This window comes from Schistocerca cancellata, chromosome 1, assembly GCF_023864275.1.
Source record: "Schistocerca cancellata isolate TAMUIC-IGC-003103 chromosome 1, iqSchCanc2.1, whole genome shotgun sequence".
Classification (NCBI taxonomy): domain Eukaryota; kingdom Metazoa; phylum Arthropoda; class Insecta; order Orthoptera; family Acrididae; genus Schistocerca; species Schistocerca cancellata.
The window spans coordinates 489,210,940-489,222,906 of record NC_064626.1 but is presented as its reverse complement, the minus strand read 5'-3'; the positions used below and the strand labels follow the sequence as shown (position 1 = coordinate 489,222,906).

Sequence of the window (11,967 nt, the reverse complement as noted above, 5' to 3'; positions counted from 1 at the left end):
AAACTAAATCAAATTCAATTATTCTGCTACAAATCAAAGGAAACTACTTGTATGTCACGGAAAAACAATGTGTATGAAAGTACAGCATCCGACGTTTTGTTGGTGGTTTCGGATGCACGCTGTGTGAGGACAACTGCTGAATCTGTGCGCAGCTGCCGGCCAGCCCACAGCACTTGGTGCCAACAGAGCGAACATTCTGAATGATCTCGAGTGATAAATGGTGGAACGCACTTGACAGTGCGGACAGGAGGGCCGGAAGTGACGCTCCATGGCGTTGGGTACGAGTGTCTTCCGGAACCAAGTCAGGGTCGTAGAGGCGAGACATGAAAACAGCAGGGCCGGCGATCAGCGCCCAGTCTCTAGCGCAACATCATGGCGGTCTTCCTCACGACTGTGTGCGCCCTTTGGCTCGTAGCAGGGGCTTTTGCTAGCACAACCACAACTGCGATCTCCCTGGTAAGTGTTTTATTCACTGCAGTAAACGTTCTGTTAGAGCAGTGGTCCCAACTGTCCATAGATAAACGCCCTGAACAAGATCAGATGTCAGGTGTTACCCCAACAAAGCTAGACACCTACCTAAATTTTAGATTTGGACAAAACATTAAAACTCCTATAAAACTCAGACTGATAAGTAATAGTGTCCTCGGAGTCTTTCGCGACGGCATACATGAATAAAACGTTCTCGGTTTTCCAGCCGCGTCAATTCGAATAAAATGCTCGAGCTTTCGATCGGCATCTCCGCCATCGTCGTCAGGAGTTCGCTGACTGCCGGGGCTGTTACGGTCTCTCGCTTATATAGGCATGACATTATCAGCAGCCAATCAGATCGATCCAATGTGGCGCGCGCGCGTAAGTCGACCCGGGCAGCTCGTGGCAACACCGGTGACGTCAGGTGGCGCCAGGGGGAGGCGTCACGTTTGAAACTGCCGCTCCCGCGTCGTGCATCTGTCTCTGCTTTCTTTCGATGTCCAACGCCCGTCCCCATGCCCTGCTGAGTGTGTATCCCTGGTCTCTGGGGGCAGGGCATTGGATCGATCTGATTGGCTGCTGGTTATGTCATCATGCCTATATAAGCGAGAGACCGTAACAGCCCCGGCAGTCAGTGAACTGACGACGATATCGGAGATGGCCATCGAAAGCTCGAGCATTTTATTCGAATTGACGCGGCTGGAAAACCGAAAACGTTTTATTCATGATAAATAATACTTCCATAATATTGAAACTAAGGAACTTTGTATATTGTTGTTCATTTCCGATTAAGCCAAGAAGTTAATGAGGTGAACAGTTCTGCTTATCTTTTTTTTTAATTTTTAGGGTTCTGTACGATACTCCAAAATTCATTCATCAAAACCTGCAGGTGAACTATCATCATTCTTGTCGGGCCGGTGATCTAGCGGCGCCGGCACTGTAGCTCAATGTATTCGGTGAGAGGGCTGTCTGCCCTCTGTAACATATTTAAAAAAAAAAAAACTGAGTTAAGTATTCAACGATCAGCCTCAACCGGTGCCATGTGTCGTCCACCCAGACCAAACACCGACAGCAATAATCATAAGAAGGGGGGATGGGGGCAGTAAAGTGCGCGCAAGGAAAGCGAGAGGTCGCGGGATAGAATCTCGAGCGGACCGTGGATTTATCAGTATTCGTTTTAACCCAACCTTCACCTCTCAGTGACGTAAGGAGTAGCCAGAAACAACATTTGATTAGGATTCTTAGTTAAGCTGTAGGTCTTCTTTTCTTAGTTGGATAAACGGGTAGGTTAGGGACACTCAAGCCACCGAAGTGACGCCAAATAAAAAGACTTGCACCAGGACACTGAGCCACACGACATTATCATCATCTATACACATATTAAATTATGTGCGGAACCCTCAGTCCTACTAGCACTTGTCGATTTTTACTTCAATTTTTTTCTTATTTGTTTATATTGTTTGGATTTTCCAATGGGCCAATTGAATGCACCGATACCAGACGTTGGCTTTAATGGGCGACGTATTGATGTTGTGGAGTGATGATGATGATGATGATTGGTTTGTGGGGCGCTCAACTGCGTGGTTATCAGCGCCCGTACATTTCCCAACCTTTGCTCAGTCCAATTTCGCCACTTTCCTGGATGATGATGAAATGATGAGGACAACACAAACACCCAGTCATCTCGAGGCAGGTGAAAATCCCTGACCCCGCCGGGAATCGAACCCGGGACCCCGTGCTCGGGAAGCGAGAACGCTACCGCGAGACCACGAGCGGCGGACGATGTTGTGGAGTGCGTCATACCAGCGAAACAAAGGGAACAGAGCACTGACAGTATTTGTTTCGTTTATATATTATTTTTTTTGGAATGTGGCTCGTGATGACAGACTGGTCTCTAACCTAGCCAGAGATCTAGGTTAGCTTGAAAAGTGAAGGTTGTGTCGTAGGTTGGTGAAACCAACGAATGTGAATACAGTATATCAATTGTGGTGATATACTGAGCTGCAAGGTAATGATATACTGAGCTGCAAGGTAACCCGAGGTCTATTTTACGTTGCAGCGTGACAGGTCGGTTATCAGTTGGCGAGGTCACCGAATGTGATGTCTTGAAGATGACTATATTAATGTTATGGTGCTTATGTTACGCATGTTGGGTTTCGAGGAGGCGGTTATGTCCACCCACTTTGATGACATCGTTGACAAAAGCAGACGGTTGATATGAACTTCAGCAAAGTCATCCTATTTTATTCGGTTCATCGATTTGGATTTGTTTGCTACGAGAATCTAAAAGCCAGTTTCACACCCGTCATTTTTGGTCCACGTAGTCACGTTCTTCACCGTTCTTCTGATAACAATGTGTACTAGCTATCGACCTTTTGTCAAAGTAATGAAAACTCTGTTTTATCTAAATCTGTTTTCAGTTCGTTATCTTCGCAAAATCCATGAAATTTGACTCGCGCTTCACTGCCTGAAAATACTCCTTACAAGGGAACCTCTCAATCGCACCCCCCTCAGATTTAGTTAGAAGTTGGCACAGTGGATAGGCCTTGAAAAACTGAACACAGATCAATCGAGAAAACAGGAAGAAGTTATGTGGAACTATGAAAAAAATAAGCAAAATATACAAACTGAGTAGTCCATGCGCAACATAGGCAACATCAAGGATGACTCGAGCCCAGGAGCGCCGTGGTCCCGTGGTTAGCGTGGGCAGCTGCGGAACGAGAGGTCGTTGGTTCAAGTATTCCTTCTAGCGTAAAATTTTATTTTTTATTTTCAGACAATTATCAAAGTTCAGGCACTCACACATAATCAACTCCGCTCTCCAAAATTCCAGGACATGTTCAGATTTGCTTGGACATATGCAGCATTTGACGGTCTACACACGGAAAAATTTGAAAACGTTAAAAACATATGAAACTTCATAGATGATTAAAACTGTGTGCCCGACCGAGACTCGAACTCGGGACCTTTGCCTGCCGCGGGCAAGTGCTCTACCATCTGAGCTACCGAAGCACGACTCACGCCCGGTACCCACAGCTTTACTTCTGCCAGTACCTCATCTCCTACCTTCCAAACTTTACAGAAGCTCTCCTGGGAACCTTGCAGAACTAGCACTCCTGAAAGAAAGGCAAAGGTCCCGAGTTCGAGTCTCGGTCGGGCACACAGTTTTAATCTGCCAGCAAGTTTCGTATCAGCGCGCACTCCGCTGCAGAGTGAAAATCCTCATTCTGGTTAAAAACATATGTTTTGACAGAGCACATGGAAAAGTGTGCGACTGTGAAACTGTTGGATTCATTTGTTGCAGTTTATGTGGCAAACTTATGTTTTCATCACTTTTTTGGCAGTAATTTTCACATCCACAAGGAAACCTAAATAGGGCAATGTAGAAGAATCTTTTTACCCATTCGCCAAGTGTACAAGTTAGGTGGGTCAACAACATATTCCTGTCATTTGACGCACATGCCCTCACCAATGTCGTATAGAACATATCGGACGTGTTTTCCTGTGGAGGAATCGGTTGACCTATGACCTTGCGATCAAATGTTTTCGGTTCCCATTGGAGAGGCACGTCCTTTCGTCTACTAATGGCACAGTTTTGCGGTGCGGTCGCAAAAAGCAGACACTAAACTTATTACACTGAACAGAGACGTTAATGAACGAATGGACAGATCATAACTTTGCGAAAATAAGGAAAAAATTTTCACTTGAGGGGAGACTTGAACCAAGGACCTCTCGTTCCGCAGCTGCTTACTCTAACCACGGGACCATGGCATCCTTAATGTTGCCTATGTTCGCATGGACTACTCAGTTTGTATATTTTGCTTATTTTTTCATAGTTCCACATAACTTCTTCCTGTTTTCTCGATTGTTCTGTGTTCAGTTTTTCAAGGCCTATCCACCGTGCCAACTTAAATCTGAGGGGGGTGCGATGGAGAGGTTCCCTTGTTAGTAAGCAGACATTTACTTGTTGATTTTCCTAAACCGGAGAAAAAAGTTGCGATTGTTATTTACTGTGGATGACAACTGATTACTTCTAATACTGAATGGAGAATAAAAAAATAAACGGTAGTATAAATGAGCTCAAATTATATTAGTAAACTAAATATTTAAAAGAAAGTAAGCTTCCAATGTGTCATGAACTAAAAAAATCTCTATCACGTGCAGTGACCTATAGTATTTTAATGTGAAAAATCATTAAAAGTTGAGTGTTTCTTAGCGATCACTGAAGAGATGAACGCTGGGAATTGTCAGGAAAGATACGAAAAAATGGAGGATCGGGGTATGGATTGGAATGAAAAGCGTAATTATGACTGTAATCAGAATAAAAAGGAGACCTGACGGGTGAACAGTAGATGACTAAAGAAACCTTTTTCACTGATTCCAGGAAATAAGACGACACCAACACATCGATCTAATGGAAGGAGGGTACATGACGTTAGAAAATGCGCAGGAGCAGCTCTGAAAAGCCTCTTCGAGGCTTTTATCCAGCAGAGAATTCCAAATGGCTGCTGATGATCTGTTGAATATCAGAATCTACCAAAATAGTAAAAATAAACATAACTTTTTAGAAACAATTTAAAGTTGTCATTAAACCATAAATCAACCATTTTTATCTTTATCTCGCCAAAAATTTCATTTTAGTTTGTTCGTCCTGAAATCTACTAGTAGCAGAATCCCAAAAGTAATGGCGCCCAATATGTTTTGCCTCAACCTTACGTCAAGAATTATTCATGGGCTGTTGAAATAATTCGAAAAAGACTTAGTCGTTAAGGTATTGAATTCGAATATTTGTTTGCAGTAGAATTTTATGTCATACGTAAAATGCCCCTTTCCTGACAGAGCCATTTGCTTCTAAATTCATCCTTAACTTTAGTATATGAGAAAGTCTAATATCTTTATGTCTTTCGGTGTTTCAGGATGTCATGTTCCATTGGGTAGAAACATGTAACAAGAGCTACCCCATTTCTCAAGGTAAGATTGCCATTTGTAAAGTTTTTAATACGTCCTATGAATGTCTTCTTCGCAACTTTGCTTTTTAAATGTCTCGATTGCATACAAAAATTAATATTTTGACAGGTTTTTAATTACAAGTCGTCCCATTAAATAGCGATTATTGCTATGTACAATGTCATTACTATCTAAGCGCCTTTATTTATTTCGAGGTAAGACATTTCCTGATCGGAGACTTAAATATTAGGGAACAGACAACAGCCACAAAATGTGTCCTATATTCTTACAGGGAAACCCAGAAACATAGGCCTTCAGCCTTTCTTATCGAAGACTGAGCGAGGTGGCGCAGTGACTAGCACACTGGACTGCATTCAGGTGGACGACGGTTAAAAAACATCCTGATTTAGGTTTCCTCATTTTCCTAAATCGCTTCAGGCAAATACCGGGATGGTGCCTTCGAAAGGGCATGGCCAACTTCCTTCTCCATCATCGCGTAATCCGATGGGACCGATGACCTTGCTGTTTGGTCCCCTCCCCAAAACAACCAGCCAACCAACCTTTCTTTCCAAAGAAACGCAAACTCGTACGAACGTGTATCTGAAATGCAAACTCCTGTAACGTGTGCACGTCGTCGATGGGTAATGATTACACGAATGTCTTTAAGCGTTTTCACATCCAGATATCTAAGCTCTAGTGAATGTGCAGGCCAAGGTACTGAATCTCATAAAATAATACCAGGCTCATTAAACGGTTGCGTTAAGTGCTATCGTATGAGGTGTGGCGTCAATGACTTGAATGAAATAACTGCTCGTGCACAATTGATCTCGAAAGAGCGTGAGGTGTGCCCACAGCAGATCCAGTTATTGGCGTCAGCGTAATTTTCCCAAAACTCTCTCCACCATGTCCGCTGTGCGAACTGTAGGACGTCTACAGTGATCCCTCCTCCTTATTCCAAACGATCTTACATTTGCAGTTCCCTGGAACAACCTGCAGGACATTTTTTTCAAATAGAATGAGGCGTTGAGGATCTCGTTCAGCTACACGACACGTGCATCAGTTAACATCACCGACAGAGCCATGTCTGCCATTTCCCGCGTGGAACAGGAGGACACCATCTCTCTGTTTACATTTTTCATACTCCGCGGGAACACTAATCTGTTTCTGACACTGTCACAATCTCAAAACCGATTCATACGGAAAGGCTGATGAAGAAGATAATTGTAAATATTACGTTTGACAACAGCATTATATAACATTAATGTTTAATAATCCTTTGCTCATTTTGTACAGAGACTAGCGAACCCGATAATAACTACGAAATATGAATGGAAATTGGATGTATGTCCTAACTCCCCCTCCTCTCCTCTCTTTGTTATTGTCCTCCTTCCCCCCCCCCTCATTCTCTCTCTCTCTCTCTCTCTCTCTCTCTCTCTCTGCATGTACTCTCCACCCTCACCCTCCCTTTCCATTTCTTTCCTCCACCTCTCTCTGTCCACTTGCTCTTCCCCCATCACTCTGACCTTTAGTCTTATTTCTCTGTATTGCAAACGAAACCTTGATTAGGAACTTAAGTCGCTTAAAATATACGGTAAATCGGTTAGGACTCTGGTATCTGGACTCTCCAGCTGCTAGGTCCATGTGGGAAGTAGCTTCAATGATACCTTTAATGACAGATTAGAAAGTTTCGTACGATTTAGATTCCAATCATAAACCGCTAAGCCGTAAATGTAACTTCTCTTTTCCGACAAAACTAACTGCGAGGCAGAAAACCAAAGAGCTTATTACTGTGTATACAGTTTTTGTTTAAAATTATACATAATGGAGAAGAATTTGTTTAATGGCCTAAATGACATGGTATTGTCGTGAAAACTGACATTAAATCGTATCTTTTCACAGCACAACACAACATTTCGCAGTCGGTTTTAACATAAGACCTGTGTGTTGATGTTTTTGAAAAAAGTATGTAGCCTTCGTCCCTCTGAATGTTTATTACAGTATCGTGTACAAATCTGAAGCAAATCACTCAAGAAATTCTCAAGAGTTTTGCTAACAATGCTTATTTATTTATTGGCTTGGTGCATAGGTTCGTAGCGTTGTTCAGTAAGCTCTAATAAACACGTAACAGACTTGAGTCGTCACGAATATATTCTTATTCACTATTTACAAGTCTGCCAACGCTGGGGTAGCGTTTCGGTTCCTCGACTGTGGAAACTACTTAGTTTTGAGGCAAAGAACTCGTGGAGCCAAGTCTCGGAGCGCATTTTCATCCGGAGAGGAAGCTTGTTCGGTAGAGAGCGGAAAAGGTGAAAATCTGAGTGTGCAAGATCAGATGAATGAGGTGGGTACGGAATGACTTTCTAGCCCAACCTCTGTGTAGTGTTCTTTGTTAGTCTAGCAGAGTGCGGGCGGGCGTTATCGCGGAGTAGCGTCACTTCACACATCCTTCCTTGCCGTTCTTGGATTGCATCAGCAAGACGTCTCACCTCCGGCAAAAAATTCGTAGTACACCACACGGTCGCTATTTCACCATTTTTTGTGGATGCGCGCAGGTCTTTGTACGGGTCGTTGTTGCCTTGCGCGGGCTGGCTGGCAAGAAGGGAAAGAAAACCAACGTGCACTCCGTGTTCATACCGGGTGGAGTCATTTCAGATGTGGAAAGGGTCCTCCTGGATGCCATGAAGAGCACAGGGTGCAGCCAACTGTAGGTGGTTGGTCACGTCGGTACTAATGATGTGTATCACTTTGGATCAGAAGAGATTCTCTCTGGTTTCGAGCGGCTAACATTAAGTGGTAAAGGCTGCCAGTCTTGCTTGCAAGATGAAAGCAGCGCTGACCATTTGCAGAACAGTCGACAGGACCGATTGCGAACCTCTGGTACAGAGCCGAATGGAGGGTCCGAATCAGAGGCTCAGACGGTTCTGCTACCGTGTAGATTGCAGATTCCTCGACTTGCGCCATATGGTGGCTGGGTTTCGGTTTCTGCTGAATAGGTCAGGTGTCACTATGAGCAGGAGGCGGCTACACGGGTAGCAGCGGCTGTGTGGCGTGGACTGTGCGGTTGTTTTAGGTTAGAGGGTCTTGGGAAAACACAAGGAGGACTTCAGTCACAAAGTGTGCAGGCCGAACGCAGGAAGAACGTCATACAGGAACCATTGGTATAACAGTTGTAAATTGTTGTAGCTGTGTTGGTAAGTAGCAGAGCTCCAAGCGCTAATAGAAAGCACTGATGCTCCAATCATTATATCACTGAAAGCTGGTTATAGCTGGATATAAGCTCAGCCGAAATTTTTGCGAAGAACCTAACGGTGTTCCGAAAGGATAGGCTAAACACGATTGGCGGTGGCGTGTTTGTTGCTGTTAGAAGTAGTTTAACTTGGCTCGAAATTGAAGTAGATACTTCCTGTGAGTTAGTATGGGCAGAGGTCATTGTTGGCAACCGGAATAAAATAATAATAATAGGATCCTTTTACCGATCTCCCAATTCAGATGATACAGTTGCTGAAAGGTCCAAACAAAACTTGAGTTTGATTTCAAACACATATCCGACTCATACGATAATAGTTTGAGGTGACTTTAATTTACCCTCGATATGTCGGCGAAACTGCATGTTTAATTCCGGAGGTACGCATAAAATATCATCCGAAATTGTGCTAAACGAATTCTCTGAAAATTATTTCGAGCAATTAATACATGAGCCCACGCGAATTGTAAACGGTTATGAAAACACACTTGACCTCTTAGCAACAAATAATCCTGAGTTAATAACGAGCATCAAAACCGATACAGGGATTAGCGAACACAGGGTTGTCGTAGCGAGAGTGAATATTGTAATCCCCAAATCCTCGGAAAATAAGCGAAAAATATACCTATTCAAAAAAAAAAAAAAGATAAAAATTCACTTGACGCCTTCCTGAGAGACGATCTCCGCTCATTCCAAATTAATGAGTGTAGACCAGATGTGGCTTGTATTCAACAAATAGTATCGGCAACAATTGAGAGATTTATACTGAATAAATTAACAAACGACGGATCTGATCCTCCTTGATACACAAAACGGGTAAGAGCACTGTTGCAGAAACAACGAAACAAACATGCCAAATTTAAACAGACGCAAAATCCCCAAGATTCGCCATCTTTTACAGAAGCTCGAAATTTAGCGCGGACTTCAATGCGAGATGCTTATAACAGTTTCCACAACGAAACTTTGTCTCGAAACCTTGCAGAAAATCCATAAAGATTCTGGTCGTATGTGAAGTATGTTAGCGGCAAGAAACAATCACTGCCTTCTCAGCGCAATAGCAACGGAGGTACGATCGAAGACAGTGCTGCCAAAGCAGAGTTACTAAACACAGCCTTCCGAAATGCCTTCACAAAAGAAGACGAAGTAAATATTCCAGAATTCGAATCGAGAACAGCTGCCAACATGAGTAAATATCCTCGGGGAAGTGAAGCAACTTAAATCACTTAATAAAAGCAAGTCTTCTGGTCCAGACTGTACACCAATTATGTTCCTTTCGGAGTATTCAGATGCATTAGCTCCATACTTAAAAATCATATACAACCGTTCGCTCGACGAAAGATCCGTACCCAAAGACTGGAAAGTTGCACAGGTCACACCAATATTCAAGAAAGGCAGTAGAAGTAATCCACTAAATTACAAGCCCGCGATATGCAGCAGGATTTTGGAACATATATTGTGTTCAAACACTATGAATTACCTCGAAGAAAACTGTCTATTGACACACAGTCAATATGGGTTTAGAAAACATCGTTCCTGTGAAACACAACTAGCTCTTTATTCACATGAAGTGTTGAGTGCTATTGACAAGTGATTTCAGATCGATTCCGTATTTCTGGATTTCCGGAAGGCTTTTGACACTGTTCCTTATCTACATAAACAATTTGGGGAAAAATCTGAGCAGCCGTCTTAGGTTGTTTGCAGATGACGCTGTCGTTTATCTGCTACTAAAGTCATCAAAAGGTCAAAACAAATTGCAAAACGATTTAGAAAAGATATCTGAATGATGAGAAAATTGGCAATTGAGCGTAAATAACAAAAAGTGTGAGGTCATCCACATGCGTGCTAAAAGGAATTCGTTAAACTTCGGTTACATGATAATCAGTCTAATCTAAAAGCCGTAAATTCAACTAAATAGCTAGGTATTACAATTACGAACAGCTTAAATTGGAAGCAACACATAGAAAATGTTGTGGGGAAGGTTAACCAAAGACTGCGTTTTATTGGGAGGATACTTAGAAAATGAAACACATCTACTAAGGAGACTGCCTAAACTACACTTGTTCGTCCTCTTTTAGAATACTGCTGCGCGGTGTGGGTTCCTTACCAGATAGGACTGACGGAGTACATCGAAAAAGTTCAAAGGAGGGCAACACGTTCTGTATTATCTCGAAATATGGGAGAGAGTGTCACAGGAAAGATGCAGGATTTGGGCTGGACATCATTAAAAGAAAGACGTTTTTCGTTGCGACGGAATCTTCTCACGAAATGCCAATCACCAACTTTCTCCTCAGACTGCGAAAATATTTTGTTGACACCGACCTACATAGGGAGAAACGATCACCACAATTAAATAAGGGAAATCTGAGCTCGTACGGAAAGATAGAGGTGTTCGTTCTTACCGCGCGCTATACGAGATTGGAATAATAGAGAATTGTGAAAGTTGGTTAATGAACTCTCTGCCAGGCACTTAAATGTGATTTGCTGAGTATCGATGTAGGTGTAGATGAACCAGTCCTTTCTTCCCCGTATGTTAGCATAAAGACACAATTTATCGTCACCAGTAACATACAGGGTAGGAACATTTGCTGACGAGGAAGGAGAGATATGCACACGACCATCGCTAATATTTGTGATTTTGTCTCTGAGAATGCGGTAACTATACATCCGGTGTTGGAACCTTCCTCGTAGCATGCAACTGTCGCACGATGGTGGAATGATCACAGTTCATCACATTTGCCAGTTCTCGAGTACAAAGACTTGAATCATTGTCAATTAATGAGTTTACGCGATCTTCGCCAAACCCCGAAGGTCTTCCTGAACGTGGAGAGCCACTAATGCCAAACCATCCTCCTTAAAACGAGTAAACCGCTTTTTACCGTGCTCTGACCAACGTCATTATGGACAGGGTGCAAATGTTTCTGGCTGCCTCCATTGCTGTCACCCATCTACTGAACTCAGACAGAAGAATATGCCAGAAACATTGTGATTTCTCCACTTGAAACTCCATTTTCTAGCGTCCACAGCTCAACTCCCTATCTCCAAATGACAAAATGACGTAAAGGTAAAATTAAGTAGCAACAGTAAAAGCACAAATAAAAAATGGCAATCGATAAATAAACCTATAACAACCGGAATATCATCATGCAAGACAGAAACGCTGCAAATGTATGCACCAAGCTATTATTATGTTGTGAGACTGGCGCAACATATGTCCATTATGCTGTACATCGTTTTTTGTCGCAAGTTTATCTGAATTCGACAAACAAAGTGTCACACGACAGAAGTACCTCAGGGATCACATTCAGAGG

At 42.9% G+C, this 11,967-nt stretch overlaps 1 protein-coding gene across 1 annotated transcript in view; it reads left to right on the top strand.

The window, feature by feature from the left end:
- The first annotated feature begins 338 nt into the window (after positions 1–338).
- Positions 339–11,967, top strand: part of LOC126161701 (uncharacterized) — a 29,948-nt gene continuing 18,319 nt past the window's right edge. Inside the window, exons 1-2 of the mRNA XM_049917725.1 lie at positions 339–456; positions 5,385–5,439. Coding sequence (XP_049773682.1) covers positions 373–456; positions 5,385–5,439 — 139 coding nt within the window. The 5' untranslated portion in view covers positions 339–372. The remainder of the gene's footprint in view (positions 457–5,384; positions 5,440–11,967) is intronic.